The sequence below is a fragment of the Mastomys coucha genome, unplaced genomic scaffold (assembly GCF_008632895.1).
Source record: "Mastomys coucha isolate ucsf_1 unplaced genomic scaffold, UCSF_Mcou_1 pScaffold11, whole genome shotgun sequence".
Classification (NCBI taxonomy): domain Eukaryota; kingdom Metazoa; phylum Chordata; class Mammalia; order Rodentia; family Muridae; genus Mastomys; species Mastomys coucha.
The window spans coordinates 27,440,911-27,461,779 of NW_022196893.1; the positions used below are offsets into that span (position 1 = coordinate 27,440,911).

Below are 20,869 nucleotides of genomic sequence, written 5' to 3' on the forward strand. Positions count from 1 at the left end.
AAAAAAAAAAAATCAACAATAAAATATTAATCATTTGTAAGGGCCACAGAGCAGGATGTATGCTATGAGACCAAATCTAGACATGTCAGAAGCTCACCCATCAGCGTGGCTGCTTAAACAAGACCTGAGCAACGACGACACCATCAAACATTGTAACATGGACTTAGGGGATCTCATGGGCCTTCAACCCTAGAGAAGAACTACAGCCATCTAAGAGATGGTGTTCCCTAGGAAACAGTCCCCAAATGGCTATCCAATACCAAGGGGTCAGCTCTGAGATCATATGTACAAGTAACAGTGTATAGACTCTATCTATTGAGCAGACTCTATACATTTAGGAACACACACACACACACACACACACACACACACACACACACACACTCACTTACCTATATAACAACAAGAAAAAGTGGCCCGAGGCCGTAAATTTGAGGGCTAGGAAGGCAGGAGAAATACCCAAGAGGAGTTGGAAGGAGGAAAGGGTAAAATGATCTAATTATATTTTAATCTGAAAAACTAAAAATGTTTTTTAATTATAATCATGATTCATACTAAATAACATCAATGCCATGTAAGAACTAAAAATGTCAATTTATGTTTACTTTTATTTATCTAATCTCCAAATTATGTTTTTCATAACAACAGTTTTTTTAAGATTTACTTATTTACTATGTATATATAAGACTGCCTGCATGTATGCCTGCGTGCCAAAAGAGGGCACCAGATCTCATTACAGATGGTTGTGGTTGCTGGGAATTGAACACACAAGCTCTGGAAGAGCAGTCGATGCTCTTAACCTAAGCCATCTCTCCAGCATCCATAAAAACAATGTTTAGATATCTGAAGCTTAAGTTTTATAAAAGTTTATCTTTGAATATAATACTTCAACTAAAACATTTTTGATGAAAAATGTATTCAAAATGTTGTCCAACTAAGATGTTTTGAAATAAAATCATGCTGATGATATTTTGGAAATGAAAGCAATTCCATTTATATACATAAAATGACTTCTTTTAAAGCCATTAATCTATTATATCTGTACAGTATTAGGTGCCCACTGTGGTATGCCTGCTTTAGAAGGCAAAGGAGTCCAGCATTAGTTACTGGCACTAAAAACTGTGAACTTGCCATGTTCAAGAGAAATGATGACACACATTAAACTTAAAGGTGAACAATTTTTAGCTAGAAATCTATCAAAGCAAAGTAGCTGCAGTTAATACTGTGAATCATAAACTCAAAATGAAATCAAAGGCTTACCTTAGCACAGCCTTCAAATGCACTGAGTTCAAACACTGCCTGAAATGGTTTCCGATCGATTGGACAAGAAGCCAATATCTGAGAAATGATTACAAATGTGTCTTTAGAAGAGATCACAATTAAACTACACTAACTACAGTCATAATTTCCCACTATCATAGAGATATAGTTTTCTAATTTCAAACTGAAGGAGAGGACATCTCTCAGACTGTGCAATACCAAAGCAGAAGGCACCTTCAGTCTGCTCCATTCTTTCAAATGTTTCCTGACTGGCACACTGACTGGGGTACAGTGAGCGTGAGAAGTAAAGCCCCCCCTCCTAAGACCCCATGAGGACATGCTGCTCCAGTGAGAACTCCTGGGCAAACCAAGACTGAGCCTCACACCTACTGCTCTGTAGGTACAGCTAGCTGTGATGCTATAAAGGAATACCTTGAGCAAGCCATCTAAATATTCTAATTCTCTATGATTTAACATTATCGCCAAATTAATTATTTTGACTAAACAGCTGTCTTAGCAATGAAAATATATTTAAAATATGAACTATTTGCCCAGGCTCCTTGGACCTAAATAAACACCCCTAGAGCTAAATACTTACACACTTTTGTAGCTACCTAATATATACCTGTCTTATTATTATAATTCATATACTGAGTTCCATTTTATTTTTTCTCATAAGTTAATGATCATACATTGGTTCACAGTAATGTAACAGGAGGGCATGTCACATAGCTTTAGTTTTCATTTTCTTTAAAAGACATATAAGGTTGAGCATATTTTATTTTTAAGAACATATTCAAAAGTTTCTTTTTATCCATCCATATTCTTTACCTAATTTTTATGAGGTTTCCATTCTTTTCAAATTGAATTATGTGTTCTTTATTTTGTAGGAAAATTTGTCTTTCGATTATCTTACAATTCTAAATCAACCTAATTTTGATATATGTCCCTGTGCTTTCAAAACTTTATATGTATCAACTATAATTCTATTATTAAATGTTTTTAGAATGTTTAGAATTTATATTATGAAAGTAATTTAAGATAGACTGTTGTGTACTAGGAAGAAAGACCACAATTTAATGACATTACTAATCCCTGTAATTGCACAGGTAAAAAAAAAATTAGCAACTTAATAGTAATCATCTGAAAGCTCAAAGATAAGTTTTAGAATTTAGGTAATTCAATTTATATTATTACTTACTGGAAAATGTTGTAACTTCTGCCCATATTTAAATAAGCTTATAGAACAGAGTATATGTGGCCCTTATTCACATAATGCATTTCTCCAAAACTCATGGAATTCTTAAAAACCAGCTAAAATATAAGCTGCTTAAAAACCAGCTAAAATATAAAACCAGCTAAAATAAAATATAATTACTTTCTACTAATTGAGTAAAATGTATCTTTTTTTGTTGTTAGTAAGTAGGCTCTGACATGAAAATGTTTCTCCACCTGGAAGAGATGAAGGGTTACTATAGTAAATAAGTCCTGACAAGACAACACCTTAATGTACTTCTAAATTCTCAGGATTTAGGATGCTATAAATTTGCTACCAAAAAATGTGTTTTAAAAAAGCAAAAACAAAGTACTTTATATCTTACTCATAATGCATTTCTAATAGCAATTTTAATTTATAACTGAATGTTCTAACAATAACACTGCTTGTCAACAAAAGCTATAAAATTTCTTAGAGGTTACATTCTTATACTTATATTGAAAATATCTAAGGTACTTTCCATTTTCCTAAAGTTTTTGAATATATTTATCTACATTTAATTAAAGGTAATTTTTAAAGATTAAACAGTTAATAAATGAGAATTAGGTTTTCAACAGTGTTGAAAAGTAAACTGCACAGCAGCCTGTATTTACTCTTTCATGTTTTCCCTTTTGTCCAAACTCTGGCCCTGTTATATAAACTCTTTGTGCTTCATGTACTTAATTTGTGAAAACAGGAATAAGAACTTTAAGGTTTATTTACGGTAACTGAGCAATTCTTAGAGGAACATGTGATATATACTAGTTCCTACTTAAGATCCAGTTTAACTACACTGACAAACACCCACGTCAACAAAAGGACAATCTACAATGTGATATAGGAAACATGAGTCCTTAAATGATTTACTTTGTTGGCCTACCTCTAATACATTTATGACACAAAGAAATAGATGTATTAAATCAGCTGGTACCTTTAATTATACAATCTCACTGTGATTCTTATTAAAATTTCCTCTTGACATCAACTAGTCATCATTCCTTTCTTTGTAATTTTTAAAGTACCAAGATTTTAAACTGATCCGTTCATGTTTGACATGTTCCAAACGTGGGTTCTGGGCAAGATCTCCATCTTTTATCACACTATGACTACCAGTTTGTATCTGACTAGATTCACTGAATAAGAATCTCCACTGCCATAACAAAAACACACAAACAAACAAAATAAAACGGGGAAAAGTTGGCAGTAATGAGAAACTCTACTAAGTGTTATAATCTAGACACACTTAACAATACTCATAACAATGACTGATTCAACATGAGAAAATAATCTAATTCACTTTGACCCAAGCTTATCAAATAGGAAAGAGAAATACCCTAAAATTATATTATCTTGTCCAGGTATAAAAAGTTTAAATTAAGAAATAACCCAGAAAAATACATAAAGTGCCTTTGTTTGGGGCTAAGAAACAATGCCTGTATTTAATCTTAAAAACATATATTATAGAAGAGTATTTCAGAGATGAAACAAATCTATTATTTATTCTTCATTTTCACAGTATACATAAAGTAATTACAGAAGTCAATGGAAAATCAAAACATGTTTTAATAATTAAGAAATATAATTTTCCTTAATGTACCCTTTATGCATTAAAGTTCATTAATATACACAAATATCAATCCACGCATCAAGTCATAATTGCATTAACAGAAAAATTTTACAAATGGGATTTTTTTTTGCTTTGTTTTGTTTTGAAATGGCTTAGATTGGCTATTTAAGGCATTTACTGGGGATTCTCATCCCTGCATTTAGCAGATAGTGAGACAATCCCAAGATACTTTGGTCTTCAAAATAAAAGTAAAAGTAAGTTTGGCTAGAAATACTGACTGAATTTTTAAGCTGCAAAGTTTTAAGAGCTCCTATTTAAAGCTAATGTAGAAAAAAATTTAATATTTTAAATGAGTTTAACTTTAAAGACTATCAAACTTTTTTATTTGTAAAAATTTTAATGTTTATCATTTTGATTACTTATACAACAAAAGTATCATTATTCACCTGTTTAATGTGACTTTAAGTAATTTTAAAAATTATCTAATTAGTTCCATAATCAAAGTATTTAAGAACACCATTCAACTTTATGATACAACTACAACGTTAATACAACCTGCTCACTGTTTACGGATAATGTACATAAAAAACAGAGCACACAGCTTCCAGTGAATGCTCTGAACTACTGTTATATAAGGAGGAAAATTTAATAGAGAAAAACTTTCCTAATGATTTCAGTAAAACATACCCTAGTATTCTGAAGCGTTGTAAATTCCCATTTCAGACAAACTCATATTTAAATGTAAGAACAGGAAACCTTCCTTATTTGAGAATTCAGGATTCTTGGTTCCTAATATTTCTTGCTTCCTGATGCTGCTCTATCCTCAATCACAAAGGCTGCCTATAGATAGCCCCTCCTAGAGAGAGAGAAGCAAGTGTTAAAGGAAGTGTTTAAACACTACGTCTCAACACCTATGCTTACAGGTAAGTCTTCCTGTTCACGGGGATCTACACCACCTTTCTCTGCCACTAAGAAATAGAGCATATTATATACAAAATTACAGTTCAATATCAAAGGTGACTTAGGGATGCAAACCATTGGAGTTCGGTGCTTACTTTAAAACTGTTGACATAGCCCTTCCTCAGTGGTAGTTCCAACACAGCTAGCCATGGGTCTCCAAAGGGCTCACCTGGAGTCAAGCTACATGTTGCCTATCACATCCAAACACTCTTTGTCAATGCACATTTGGTTCTTTACAGCAGCTTTCAAAAGCATACCATAAAATTAACAGCTGTCAGTGATAAAATTAACACTAAGAACACAGTCAGCATACCTACTCAAAAGGAATGTTTTTACATTTCCCAAGATAGACTGCAACACTAAGGAGACTAATACTTTCTCTTACTGTCATCTGACATCTAATGACTAAGGGTTTTTTCCTAGTTTACAAACAGAAAATTCAGGAAATTGCCTGTATATATCATTTTAAATATTCTGACATTTACAACTGGTGTGTGTGTGTGTGTGTGTGTGTGTGTGTGTGTGTGTGTATTTTAATTTACCTGACAGGTGAAGAGAATATTAAAGATTCTCACAAATATTCTTATATTCTTTAGATAACAAAGTCAATTGCTCTGAGACTGTGACCTTTGCTATTTAATCCATCTAAAAACACACACGCACCTGCCTGTACTAAACACTGTCTTTCAGGAGCTCTGGGTCACCTGGTAACCATCTACAATTAACTGTCCAGTCTGACTTCATTAACCTTTCATTCTCAGACTGGAGCTGTCAGCATTCCATAGGTATAGAGGAAGTTCAGTCACTTCTTTATGTAGGGAAACGAATTAATTTTTGAAATGCTTAAAATACTTTTAAAAGAAATATGTAAGAAGAACTGGGGCTAGTGAGATGGCTCAGAGTTTGAGCACACTGACTGCCCTTCTAGAGATCCTAAGTTCAATTCCCAGCAACCACATGGTGGCTCACAACCATCTGTAATGAGCTCTGGAGCGTCTTCTGGCACGCAGGCATCCATGCAGGCAGAACACTGTACATAATAAATAAAAGAAAGGGAAGAACCTCAGTACTTGTCAAGACTGCACTAGTTACACACACCATAAATACTGCATGTCCTTGTAAGGCAGCACACCTTAGAGCATGGGCTTAGCATAGTCAACACTTGAGGTCTTAGTTTAATCCTCAGCACCAAAAACATAGTAAGAACTATTAAATTCTTTAAACATGGAATGCTTCTAAGTTCTCAAACCATAACTCTCTAAACACCAAACTTTTAACTATCTTCTGGTGACTGTGCCAAGGTAAAAAACAAAAAACAAAAAACAAAAAACAAAAAACCCTATTCTCAGTACATATAGGTGGGACATTTTGTCTGTAGAGGATCATAAATATGACCAGTTGTCACTATTTCTATTGATGCATCAGACTTTTCTAGCCTTCATGCAAATGGACATGAGAGTATGTCTGTGCACCATCTCAGTGCAGGAGCCCCCAGAAGTCAGAAAATGATGTCAGAATCCACGGAATTGGAATTATAGACTATTGTGAGCCACCATGTGGATGCTGGGAATTGAACCAGGTCCTCTGCAACAACAGCCAATGTTCATAATTGCTGAACCATATTTCCAGCTCAGAAACTCAGTATGTGAGATAAGGAAATCTCTTAGGTAGAGTAGTAAATGTTAGCATACTGCCTCTAGTATACTTAGCAGTGCGAAGGCCTTCTCTCAGTTTCAAGATTCTTAGCTCCAATAGTTAATGCTTTAATAAAAATGTCAACAGGGCTTTCCTGCCAATTATATTTTTGTTAAATATCCTACTTCTCTTTTTTCTATTCCCCATTTCTCTTATTTCTATTTCAGACAGAATCTTGGTTTAGAGACCTAGCTAGCCTGGCACTTGCTATGGTACAAGCTACCTACCCTCTAAAATCTTCCTGTCTCAGCTTCACAAATACAGAATGCAGGCGTACAGCACCACACTGGCTTTTCAGAACTCTATATATTCTGGCTATACTTTTAAGCTAAGAGGTTTGCCACCTATAAATCTTGTAACTGGCCACCATTATAAGAGACTCAGTATGTTGTAGTGTACCTATGGTATGACATTAAGTTCTAGAGCCATCAACAATGATATAGGGAATATCAAGCTGAAATCTTTTTCCTAAGTAAAGTAGGTTCTATGACATATCTAGAGACCAGATGGTCATTTACTTTAACACTTCAATTTTGCTTATTTGTTTAACTAACCACAGAAACAAGACCTTAGAGCCAGGAGAAATTCAAACTAATTTTTATTTGAGTCATAGGTACTTTGGGGACACAACAATTTTCAGGAGTGTAATATAAAGTCACCAGACTAAAATGCATTCAAACCTTCAAAATACCAGCTTTTTGTGATAAAATTTCTTCAATGACTAAATAAGATGGAAAGGGGAGGGTGTGCCTGACATCCTTTCTTAATCATACTTTAGTGAACTTCAACTACAAATTGCAGCAGAGCTAAATCTCTGAAAGACAAAAAAAAAAGAGAAAAGAAAAAGAAAAATGATCCAGAATGCAGTCTATGCTTTTTCTTATCATATAGATTTCCAAGTATAATTTCACTTGATCCCTACACTTCTCCTAGAAATGGATATTAGCAAATTTGTTTTGTTTTTTGTTTTTGTTTTTCGAGACGGGGTTTCTCTTGTAGCCCTGGCTGTTCTGGAACTCACTCTGTAGGCCAGGTTGGCCTCGAACTCAGAAATCCACCTGACTCTGCCTCCCAAGTGCTGGGATTAAAGGCATGCACCATCACAGCTCAGCTAGCAAAATTTTAAACTATAGAGTCTTAAATTTTATTTTAACTTTAGGCTACTCTTGAGATATCTGGAAGCAAATTACTACTAGAGTCCAGAGCCCTTATTTTGTACATCAAATAAACATTAAAATAGTGTATTAAATGAAAGAGTGTTGACTGTAACCTGCAAAGCATCTCTACATATATACATTTATTTCTAGCACTGAATCTGAAACAAACTGCATACCTCTTTAAACAGGAGGTTGAAAAGAATGAGAGCAAAGTCCTTTAATGATGACAATGAAAAAAAAGATGACATTGAAATCTGATTTTTTCTAAAGCATTTATATACTTTAAAACCATCTAGCTGTTATCACATCAAGACTGGATGAAAACTGAGAGACCTAAGTAACTCTGCAAGCATGCATCTATTCATGATTGTAATGAACAATATGAGTGTCGCATTATTAATGGTCAACTTAATGAAAAGGCTGTCAATCTTCCTAATGTTGCAACCCTTTAATATGGTTCGTTTCTCATCTTGTGGTGACATGAGAATTATTTTCATTGCTACTCTATAACTCAAATTCTGCTACTATTACGAGTCATAATGTAAATGTCTGTGTTTCATATGGTCTTTGAACAGATGACTGGCTTGCTGATGGCTATCTCCACAAAGGACAATGACATTGTTCAGAATGTTCTCTTCTCCCTTTTCAAGGTTAATTACTTCGTTAAACAAAAACATAACTTCACACTACCCTGTAATCACAACTTAAGACAGCAGTACAACAGTACACAGACCTTGCTTTTGAAAACCAAACAATTTCACTTTGATGAATTATTTATTTTCAAAAGAACATTAGAGGTTGGAAAGATGGCTGAGCAATTAGAAACACGTACTGTTCTCTTGGAGAGGAATCAAGGTTGGTTCCCAGCACCCATGTTAGCAGCTCATAACTGCCTGTAACTCCAACTCTAAGGGCTCAGACATCCTCTGCTGGTCTTTGTAAGCACATCCCATATACACACACATACATACATAAATAAAAAGAAGCATTTTTTATAAAGTAACAAAAAACAAGGAATATATTATATATAAAAAATGTGTTGATTTTTACATATACTGCCAGGTATTCTCAAATTTAAAATAAATGAGCTAAAATACAGGTAAGTTGACTACTGTTTATGCATTACATATGTGCAGTCTACAACCTAGCAATTACAACTTTTCAATATGTACCCTAAAGAAACCTGTTTCATGTACATCATGATAAAGCTTATGTTGAAAATGCCCTTGAGGTGGTAAAGGAGGGAGAATCATGTCCACACAGTCTAATTGTCTTAAACACACACACACACACACACAAAAGTTAGGAGAATCATGTCTACATATTCTAATTATCTTAAACACACACAAACACAAACACACAATGAAGGAGAATCATGTCTACACATCCTAATTATCTTAAACACACACACACACACACATGGAAGGAGAATCATGTCTACACATTCTAATTGTCTTCACACACACACACACACAGAGGGAGAATCATTGTCTACACATTCTAATTGTCTTAAACACACACACACACCTTATTTTGTTTGAAATTCATAATTATGTAGTCACTGAACACAATCAGGAAAAGACCAAAACCTTCAACTCATGCAGAAACAGGGTCTGATACATTATATGTTACACATATATATCACAGATGCACTAGATCTCTAGTTAAATGATAGACAAAAAGGCATTAAATCAATATTACAGTTACATCCGGAGATTTACCAACAGCATTCTGCCCAAACTAATAGCATTTTTTTCAAAATACATTTCCACCTATCCTTAAGTCTCTTTTTGTTAAAGACTAGTTAGGTTTTTAATCTAAATTATGTGTCTTCTTGTACTCTTATTAATTCAACTAGTATAACAAATCTCTTATAAAAGTTAACCAGAAAGCCAGCATTTACTATACACAAAGTCAGTTCTTTCAACAATATTAAGGAACATAATATAAATACAAGAAAAAAAATAACTTTACACCTAATTCTTTACTAATTTTTATACACTGACAAAATACTAAATCAGAAAACATAATATAAAAAAAGTAAGTGTTTGATTTTATAATTTATAATAACAGGGCTTAAGATTAATATAAACTTCAATTTATTTGGCCCAAATTGATTCACTAGAATACAGTCAAAGCCTAAAATATCTTCTTTCTTAATTATTTTTATGAAGAATCTTAAGTAAAATCTCTAACTCAGACTCTGAAATTAGTTTATACTAAAGATCCCTAAACTTTAAAATGAAAAAAACACTGTGGCATCTATTATTGCAGAGGTTGACAGAAAGAAATCAAATAGCTTGTGTGAAAATTCTATGAAGAACATTTACATAAAAATCAGCCAGGGATGTTATTAGTAGCGAGCAGGTAATATCCTGTAAGGGTCCGAAGGCTGTTTGGCCTGCTCTTCCTGTAAGGTTTTCTTCAAGGTATAAATTAAAATTAATTATAAAAGAATGAAAAGACTGAGTAAAAAAAACAATTGGAAGAAAATATGCAGACAGAATTTAAACAAAAAGGGGAAATTGACTAAAGCAGAAGGAAAAGAACTTAGTATGTAATAATGTCTAAAAGGCAGTGGCAATAAGTGAAATAAAATTGTGATAGGAAATTAAATGCAGTCACTTATTTCCTATGGTTGATGCTCATTCTCAGACTTACCTCTGCCCACTTAAGAATACAGGCCATACAGAAGACATGATTACAACTTTCTGGAAAACCAACTGCCTTCCCTAGCAGGCAACTAAGACATATTGGACATCTGTCCGCTTCACTGCACAGTAAGCGAGAGGTACCAGCATTGTTTCTGCTTTCTTCACCTGCAAAGAAAAAGACAGTCTTGTTTTCAAAGGCCTCAAACCAATGATTTATCCTTAAGCAATATGGCTGCCTACATGCTCAAAGACCAGCCCTGCTTCTTTGCCGCTAGATCTTGGATGCCAAAAGACAAACACACTCTTTAAGTTCAACAGCACCAGCATTTACTTTTTGTGTACTGTGTTTGTGTGTGCTGTATGTGTATGTGGATGGTGTGTGGGTGATTTGTGTGTGTGTGTGTGTGTGTGTGTGTGTGTGTGTGTGTGTGTGTGTGTAGTGAGATTCTAAGAAATTTAATCCAGACTCTGTATATACTACACACATGCCCTACCACTTAGCTACATTCTCAATCAACTTTCTTACATACTTCAGTGGAGAAGGGAGGACATACATGGACATGATTTAATTTTAAATATTTACCTGGTTCAAAATTTTTAAATAAAAATGACTATAGTGACAAACCTAGTCACACAGCCATCTATTCCTACCACATCCAATAATAACTTAAGTTTCTTGTTACACCAATATTTTTTAATGAATAGAAGAAAAGCAATTCCTTCCTTCCCACCCCCTCCCCCAGTTAAAACAAGGTTTCTCAACCAGGTGATGATGGTGCACTCCTTTAATACCATCATTTGGGATGCAGAGGCAGGTGGATGTCTCAGTTCAAGACCAGCTTGTTCTAGAGTGTGCATTCCAGGATAGCCAAGGATACACAGAGAAACCTTATCTCAAAGAACCATTTAGGTTCTCAATAAGTAGGCTGACTTCAAACTCTGAATGTTTCTATCTCAGCCTCCCAGGTACTAGGAGCACAGGGATGAGCCAACAAGCCAGGATAAACCCTAATATATGTTCATCCATATGTCTTTTCTTTCTTCACACAAACACTGGAGTACTAATTAGTATTAATCTGCTTCTCAAAACAACTTATGAATGGACATTCGTATATTTTTGGCCATTGGCTATGACAATGAATGCTGAGGAAAGAACCCAGAGTTCCACACATTAGGCAAATAAGTATTCTACCAATGAGCTTATATTGCAACACAATTATTTCACATTTCAAAAAGTGTATCTACAGATCAATTATTTAAAAATTAAATTACTAGACAGGAGGTGGTGGTGCATGCCTTTAATTCCAGCACTTGGATGGCAGAGGCAGACAAAGCCAACCTGGTCTACAGAGTAAGTTCTAGGACAGCCAAGGCTACACAGAGAAACCCTGTTTTGAAAAAACAAAACAAAAGGAGCAGTGTGGAGTCAGCACGTGCATCTGTAACACAGGAGTAGATATGCCAAATCTGTCTCTGTGCCAACTTAAATTCCTAACAGTAAAGTAACCAACCTCCACAAAAGCATGCACGCAAGCAGTAGGAGCTGTGTAATTCAATACAACCTGGGGCCTCCAAGCTAGGGGACACATTAATCTAAGAGATCAGTATTAAGCCAAAACACTCAAATAGAGCTCACATGAGCTCCAATATGAGTTTGAAATAAAGGAAATACAAATTCTATAAATACCTGAGTTGGGGATTTAGGATTTCAGATTAAATTTAACAAATACCAATAATATTAGATACACACATGGTACACAACATACAATGCAGGTAAAATATCCATATACATAAAATACTCAAATAGATAAAAAAGATTAACACTGGGAGAAGAAAATATTCATGCTAACTATTATAATTTTAAAAAGGAAGATGCTCAGTTAATGATGTGCTTGTCAATTCCCAGAAAACACATTTTAAAAACTGGCCAAGCAACGCATGCATTGTGATCCCAGGTGCTGAGCAGACAGAGTCAGGCCAATTGTTGAGGCTTGTTGGTCAGCCGACTTGGAAACTCCCAGGCCAGTAAGAGACCTTGTCTCAAAAACAAAAAAGTGAATGGTGCCTGAGGAACAACACTCCCAACACCCAAGCTTGTCCTCTGGCTTCCACAGACAAACATGCACATGTACAAGTGCCTACACACACACACACACACACACACACACACACACACACACCCCTGCATACCTCCACAGGAACACACACAACTAACCTAGAAATTCCAATAACAAGAAAATAAAACAAAAGAAAAAAATCAACAATTCAAGTAAAAATGTTCAGTGAAAACATGAAAAGGAAAATTGTATAATTCTTAATTCTTATGTCATTTATTTCAGAATATAAAAAAACAGAAAAATTTAGAAACCTTAATTTTAAAGTCCAATGACACTATTTAACTTTCAACATAGGCTTTATAACCAGTTACCTTCCATATCTTCACACTCCTGATCACCCCCATTCTGATTATATAAAGATTTCTTCTTCATCTCTCCTTGTGAAGGAGTTTCCTATAGGATAAATCATAAGAGAATGTTTATGTTTGCCATCTCCCAATCATATGAATTATAAAAGTTCTGATCCGTATGAAGCTACTTTATACAAAGAATGAGCCAAACCAATCAGCCTGTGGACAACTCAGTACTCTTATTAACATTCTTTATCTATTATTATTATGTTGTGGAGGTTCACGTCACAGCTCATGTGCAGCTGGCAGGCCAGTTGTTTCCTTCCACATGGGTTCTGGGGATTGAATTCAGGTTGCTAGGTGTGCTGCAAGTGCCTTTATTTGATTAACTCATATCACCTACTCAATAATCCAGTACCCTTTCATAGTACTTATACATCAAGAAACAAAGAGTTGCCTAATTGACAAGATCTAGAATCACCTTGGAAACAAATCTCTAGATATGTCAGACAAGGATTATCTAGATTAGCTTAAAGTGGGAAGATCACCCTAAAAAAATGGGGGCAGCAGCATGCTCTGAATTACATAAAAGATGCACTGATCCCTGCCTCCTGACTGTGGAATCAATGTGCTCCTGCCACTTAACCTTCCACCACCACAGTCGTATTTATCCCCTTGAATTCTATGGCAAAATAACCCCTTCCTTCAATTGCTTCTTCTCAGGTATCTTTTTAACAAAAACAAAGTGTGTGACTAATGTAATAGGTTTTATATAACTATTAACTAGCAAGATAAATGATAAATTCCACAACACAAACCTAAGACTATGGAAAAGAGATCAATTTAAAATGGAATTATCTAGTAAACTGAGGTTATGTGTAGAACTTACAATATTCAAGAAAGAACAAAATATGGAGCGATAAAAGATAGGCTCACAGAAAATTCCCACGTGGCATCTATAACCACATACTACCTTATCTGCTATCAACATCTCACACCACTCACACCAGACAGTGTTTGTTCCAGTCAATGAACCTTACTTCAGAGTATTATTACTCAAAGTCCACAGCTCCTATACAGTACTCTCTGGGTGTTGTACACTCCAAGTGTTTTGACAAACATAAGACTTCTAGCAATCATTTACAGCTGCTATGTTTAAATAGCTTCAGTGCCCTACAACTCATGTGTTCTGCCCATTCCTGACTTCCTATTCCAAATCCCTGACAACTATTCATCATTCTAGCTGTCTCCATAGTTCTGCCTGTGCTAGAACACTATCTGGTTAGAATCATAGCTTATATCCTTTTCCCAATTGTTTCTCTTAGTACAAATGCACTGAGGTTCTCTTTCTCTTAGCATTTCTTCCTTTTATAAGACACTGAGTTTTGATGTGGTATTCTCCTATATGCCTATTTCATACCATGGTCATGATCATACTCATCCTCCTCCATTCTGCCCCAGATCTTCCCACTAATCCCTATGATCTCCCTAGTAGTTTCCTTCTGGTTTTATATTTGCCCCCACCCTTTCTAAACCCAGATGAGTGAAAACATGTGACACTTGCCTGAACCTGGCTTTTCTCAGTTAACATGATTTCCAGTTCCATCTATTTTTCCTGAAAATGTCATAATTTCATTTTTCTGTTACCATCATCTAAATTTCAAAGTCAAATCTAAAGACCTTAAATTTTATTTTTTAAATCAATAATTCTGTAATGCTTATGATGTTACCTGAAGAGAAATATTTTATGTACAGAAAAGAACTTACATCTAGCAGATTAAGCCTTATGTCTATTAGAAACAAACAAAAAAAGACCAGAGATGTTACAGGCTTATTTCCTAACCAAGCACCACACATACCCACACATGCACGCACGCACACACGCACGCACCCAGTAGGCCCATGAATCACAAATCAGAGCAGTATACCCTCACATCTGGCAAGCAAAAGAACTAAGAGAAAAAGGAATTATGGATAGCAGTATATGAAGCGGAAACCTAAGGGTTCTTTGGAAGTCAGTTGTGTTGGATGGTGTTTTGCTAGGGCAAACGTGTAGGAATGTTTTCCTGAAGCAGACCCAGGTAAAAGGCTAAGGCAAAGGTGAAGGAACATTCTGCTGAAGCAGACACGGGATAGAGGATGTTCTGCTAAAGCAAGCACATGAAAGGACACGTGATGACAGATTCTTTTCTAATGACACACTTGTATTGGTCCACTTTACATTATACAGTTGAGCTCCATTTACCAGGACTCCATAGAGAAAGACGTATCAAAAAACTTCTGGTGGTAGACTTAGACCAATTGGCAGAGTGCTGTCAGCTGAGACAAATTCAGTGGAGTTTTGCTGAGTCCAACTCCAGTGTTGAGGCAAAACACTTGGTGAGGCAAGACCCATGGAGAGTATAAAAGGACTCCATGGAGTGATGGAGAGAGAGTTTGGCTTGCTGGTACAACTTAGCTGTGCAAACTCTTGTTGGTCTCACATCTTTGCTGAGAGAGGCACAGCCCTTAACTTCTCCTGGTGTTCCTCCAGGTCCCTCCTGCTGACTTGTACAGATGCTGAGGCCTGAATGTCTCTGCTAGGTAGTGCCACCACTTGATTCGGATTTGCTCTTCCAACTCTACCAACTGACGGTGTATCCATGAAGTGTGTGTGAGTGGACTGAGCTGCCACTGCTGATTTCCAGACAACACAGAGGGGAGTTGCTGCAAAGAACCTTTCTAAACATTTCTAAACACTCCCCACCCCATCCTTTCCTTTCCACTACCTCTGATGGGTGGTGGCCTACAAGGGAGATTAAAGCATTTAAGAATCATCATTAAATACGTTTTGAAAAAATTTAAGTTACAAGTATAGGAGTAGATTTGGTGATTTTTGTTGTTGCTGCTGTCATTAAATCCTTCTCTCCTAATCAAAACAGGATAATGAACAACTAAATGGTAATTCCTTCCACTCCACCAACCTTAAAAAGAATGGAAAAAGGGCACAGAAAATACAAATCTGTCTTATGTCATTTGTGCTGCAAAATACTTGACACTGTGTTCTCCATAAATAATTGAAACGTACTCCTCACAGTACTGTAGTGGCAGGTTTGTATTTAGTAAAGGATTAGTTTCTGCTTTCTTTCTTTTTTTTTTTTTTTTTTTTTTTTTTTTTTTTTTTTTTTTTTTTTTTTTTTTTTTTTTTTTTTTTGGTTTTTCGAGACAGGGTTTCTCTGTGTGGCCCTGGCTGTCCTGGAACTCACTCTGTAGACCAGGCTGGCCTCAAACTCAGAAATTCTCCTGCCTCTGCCTCCCAAGTACTGGGATTAAAGGCATGCACCGCCACCGCCCGGCTCAGTTTCTGCTTTCTAAGACAGTGCTTTAGTGGCCTCACAAGTCTAATGGACAGGTGGGTAAAAGTGGCCTAGGTAGGCAGGCCCCTACTGCCCTTTAAAAGGAAGTGACCAATCCCATCCAAGGGGCAGAGAACACATGGACTAACCACCCAAGTGTCCACCTCACTATACTAGGAAGACTCAACATGAAATCTGAAAGGGACACACAAACTCAAACTATAACTCAATCCAAGAGTTCATGATTAAAATTAATGAAAACAAAATTAATGATTAAATATAAATGAGAATTTACAATAAAGGGGAAAAAGAAAGTGCTCAACATGTTTCTGAATTGCACTTTATTCTGTTTAAACAAAACTTTTAAGTCTCTGAGTTTTAATTCAAGAACTATTCTCTCTCTGTAATGACCATAGTAAAAATGTCTTTTAGAAATGTAAAGAATATCTTAGCCAGGATCTCCACTATACCCAAGGCTGCACCTGATAATCAGAACTCGGTGACATCACTCACTCAAGATAACCAGACACAATCCTAGAACCCCATGATGCCCACTGCACAGTATATAAGCACACATGAAGAACAACGCTCTGCTCTACACATCTAGAGGGTCGCCACCTTATCTGCCCTGTAGCTGGACAGTCTCCCCCAGGAATTCTGACCTTCAAATAAGAAACTTCTGTTAGAGACTGGATCTGGACCTGATCTTCAATTAAGATACATAGCACAGGTGAGCAGTCTTAAGGAGATAGGCTTTGGACTGTGTGTGAGCCTTGTGTGATAACCCTAAGCATGATAAAATATAACTTTTATTATACTATGTTACAATATCTTTTTGTTTTGCAACTCTCTCTTTTTAAATAAAGTTATTTTTAAAAGTTCTCTTGAGGGCTGGTGAGATGGCTCAGCAGTTAAGAGCACTGATTGCTCTTCCAGAGGTCATGAGTTCAAATCCCAGCAACCACATGGTAGCTCACGACATCCATAATGAGATCTGATGCCCTCTGGTGGATCTGAAGAGAGCAACATATAATAATAAAGTTAATGTTTAAAAAAAAAAAGTTCCCTTGACACATGATCACGATCACCTCTGTAGCAATCCCTTACATATTAATACACATTGCTACAATGAATAAATTTAGAAATAGTCATTCTTTTGTACATTGTATATAAGATTTCCACTTCTTTGTAGGCTACAGTGGATTCCTTAAACTCTACTTCCTAGTTATCTCGAATGTATTTTATTGCTGATTAAATAAATGTATCCTTAAATCAATATTTCACATTCATTAAATAAGCATTTGACAATTATACTCCTAGGAAATATAATTATTCTAACCCAGGTATAATTATATTGCATACTACATAAACAAGAAAACCCCACTTAATACATTAGTACTAGTCATGTCTAGATACTAAATGTTCCTACTCAGTATACTCTTTTTTAAATGTTACATGTAAGTTCTAGGATCTGGATTTCTGGTAAGATTTTCCTATTACTTTTAGCTACCTCTTTTTAACAAGTCATAAATTATCTCACTGTTAGTGCCCTGTCAAGAAGCCATCTCCATTTTACATGAAATTAAGTAATTAACAAAGCAGGTCAGATGTTAGTACCATGTCTTTGAACAGCCTTCCCGTACTGGGATATTATAGACATGTTCCCCCAAAAAATACACTAAGTTTATTTTTTGTAAAGTCCAACACAGATCACAAAGCTTTTAGAAATCACAAAATACTAAGATTGTCTACTAAACGTAATGTTACAATCGATATTACAAATTATAAATGGGGTTCTCAAATCCTATCTCTAACTGGTCAGACAGTCTGCTGTATTCATGACTCCTACAGCCTCGAGTAAAAAGTGATATGGGATATTTGACATTGTAAGAAATGTCAATAAAATATGTTAATAGCAAAAGGAACAGGAAAGAAAAGTAAAAGCTGAATGAATTCACTCCTAGAACAAAATATTCTAAAGACTGGGAATACTCAGACAACATTCTACAAATCCATGCGAAGGTAATACCCACACACTAACTCAAGTTCCAAAAGGAGCGTCAAAGCAAGCCCTAGACAAACAGTCCCTTAACATTCAGAAAGCCACACCCCACAAATCAGAGGTACCTTTCTTCTTTATCTTTTTGAGATGGGGCTTTGCTATGTTATCCTTTTCAACCAATGAATCAAAACTAGACTTTCACTTGTGAAAGAAACTAGATCTTTTGCCCTACACAAAATCATCTCAAAATGAATCAAAAAATCAAAATGGACCTTAATACAAGTGGGTCTCAATCTTCCTAATGCTGCAACCCTTTAATATAGTGTCCACATCTTGCAGTGACATCCAACCATAAAATTATTTGTTTCTACTTTGTATCTAATATGCAAGATATCTAATATGCAACCCCTGTGAAAGGGTCATCTGACTCCCAATGGGGTTGTGACCCACAGGTTTAGAACTGCTGTGCTGCAAGAAAACATAAGGAAAACACATCAAGACATAAGCATGGTCAAGGGCTGCTCTGAAATGTCTCCAACAGCATTAGAAATAAAGTTGGTAAACAGCATCACCTCAAAGAAGTGTCTGCACAGCAAAGGAAACAATCACTGAAAAAAGAAGAGGGGAAATCTTTGCCACCTACATGGCGGATTATAATCCAGGATATATAAAGAACTGCAAAGTTTAAACACTAAAACATCCAAATCATCCATTACTTAATGGGACAATGACCTAATAAATAAGACAGCTCTCAAGAGAAACCCAAGTGACCAACAAATGCTTGAGAAAGTGTCTGCTATCCTTGGCAATCAAAAAAAAAAAAAAAAAAAAAAAAAAAAAGTCATTTAGGAAATAAAGAACAAACACTAGCCAGGTTTCAGAAAAAGCAGATCCCTTATTTATTGATACTAGGAATGAAAACATGCATAGCTACTGTGAAACGCTGTATGGACGGTCATCAAAAATAGAACCTCTTACACACACACACACACACACACACACAAGACCCATCATATAACCCAGTATATAGTACTCTCACGTACATCCTGAAGACTCCTAAGTCAATATATCAAAGAGATACTTACTCATCCATGTGCAGAGCTATACTACTCACATTAGTGAAGAAGAGAACAAGTCCAGATGCCCATCAACAAGACAACTGGAAAAATATAGTACATATACACAGTGGAGTTTTATGTAGCCAGTCATTAAAAAAAATAAAATGACATCTGAAGAAAAATGTATACAATTGAAAATTATGTTAAGTGATATAAATTAAGTCTTTAAGACAAATAGCATGTTTTCTCCCACATATGGAACATAAATTTAAGTGTGCATGTGTCTACATATATGTGTTCACAAGTAATCAGACCAGAAAGGGAGTAAGAAAAAGGAGATCTCAAGGAAGGAGGAAATAAGGTAATGAAAAAGACGCAACAGGAAAACAAAAGGAAATCTAACTAGAAGAAAGGGAAACAGATAAAGGAGAAAGGGAAATGCAGAGGGAAGTTAGGAAGAGGAATCAGTGAGAACAAAGTATAAGACAGACTCACCCATGCCACACATGCCTTGATAAAATGTAATATCTGTGTGCAACCTTAAAAAATAAAAGATTTCAAAGTCCAGTAATAAACATATAAAATAAAAAGAAACATACCTCTATTATGTATATTTTTAATTTTTTCAAACTTATTTTAATTATGATTCTTAAATGTTTCAACCTCCATTGTAGCCCACCATCTATCAGAGGTAGTGGAAAAGAAAGGATACAGGGAAAGTGGACCTGTTTAGAAGGGGTTCTTTGGAGCAACTCCCTCCCGTCTGTATTGTCTGGAAATCAACAGGTCAACTGCAGCGCTCAATCCACTTGCAAACACTTCACGGATACACCAGTAGTCCAGTTCAATAGTATCAGGATAGCAAATACAAACCAGCAGAGACAGCCAGGCCTCAGCCTCAGCACAAGTCAGCAGGAGAGACTCTGGAGGAACACTAGGAGAAGTTCTGGGCTGTGCCTCTCCCAGCAAAGCAAAGTTCAGGAAAGATTCGAGACCCACACTATAAGCAAGCCAAGCTCAGGCTCTGTCACTGATGGAGTCCTATTTATACCCTCCAAACATCACGTGTCCTCCATGGGTCTTGCCTCAGCACTTGAAACTGTCTCAGCTGATATCATGCTGCCAATCAGCATTAGTCCACTGAAGCTGCAAGAAGCCCCAGCACACCACCAGAAGCTTTTTGGTGAGTTCCTCTCTATGGAGTCTTGACAAACAGAGCTCAACTATGCAATGTAAGGTAGACCAATACATGTGTGTTGTTAGCATCACGTGTCCTTTCGAGAGCTTGCTTTAGCAGAACATCCTCTCTCTGTGTTCACTTCAGAAAAACACTCCTTCAAGTCTACCCTAGCAAAACACCATCCAACACAACTGACTTTCCAAAGAACCCTTAAATTCCCACTTCAATCAAGTTTAAAACATTTCTATCACCCTAAAAGAGAAGCTATTCTCTCTCAAGACGTACATTAGCTGATCACTTTCCCTAGTGTTCTTTCCTACCCATGTCCCCTGAAGATGT

The 20,869-nt window shown here is 35.9% G+C and overlaps 1 protein-coding gene across 1 annotated transcript in view; it reads right to left on the minus strand.

The window, feature by feature from the left end:
- Scaf11 (SR-related CTD associated factor 11) overlaps nt 1-20,869 on the minus strand; it is a gene marked incomplete at its 3' end in the record, with an annotated part of 40,690 nt that overhangs the window by 10,616 nt on the left and 9,205 nt on the right. The window contains exons 2-4 of the mRNA XM_031359668.1: nt 12,977-13,058; nt 10,556-10,713; nt 1,261-1,338 (exon numbers count right to left, since the gene is read on the minus strand). Coding sequence (XP_031215528.1) covers nt 1,261-1,338; nt 10,556-10,713; nt 12,977-13,037 — 297 coding nt within the window. The remainder of the gene's footprint in view (nt 1-1,260; nt 1,339-10,555; nt 10,714-12,976; nt 13,059-20,869) is intronic.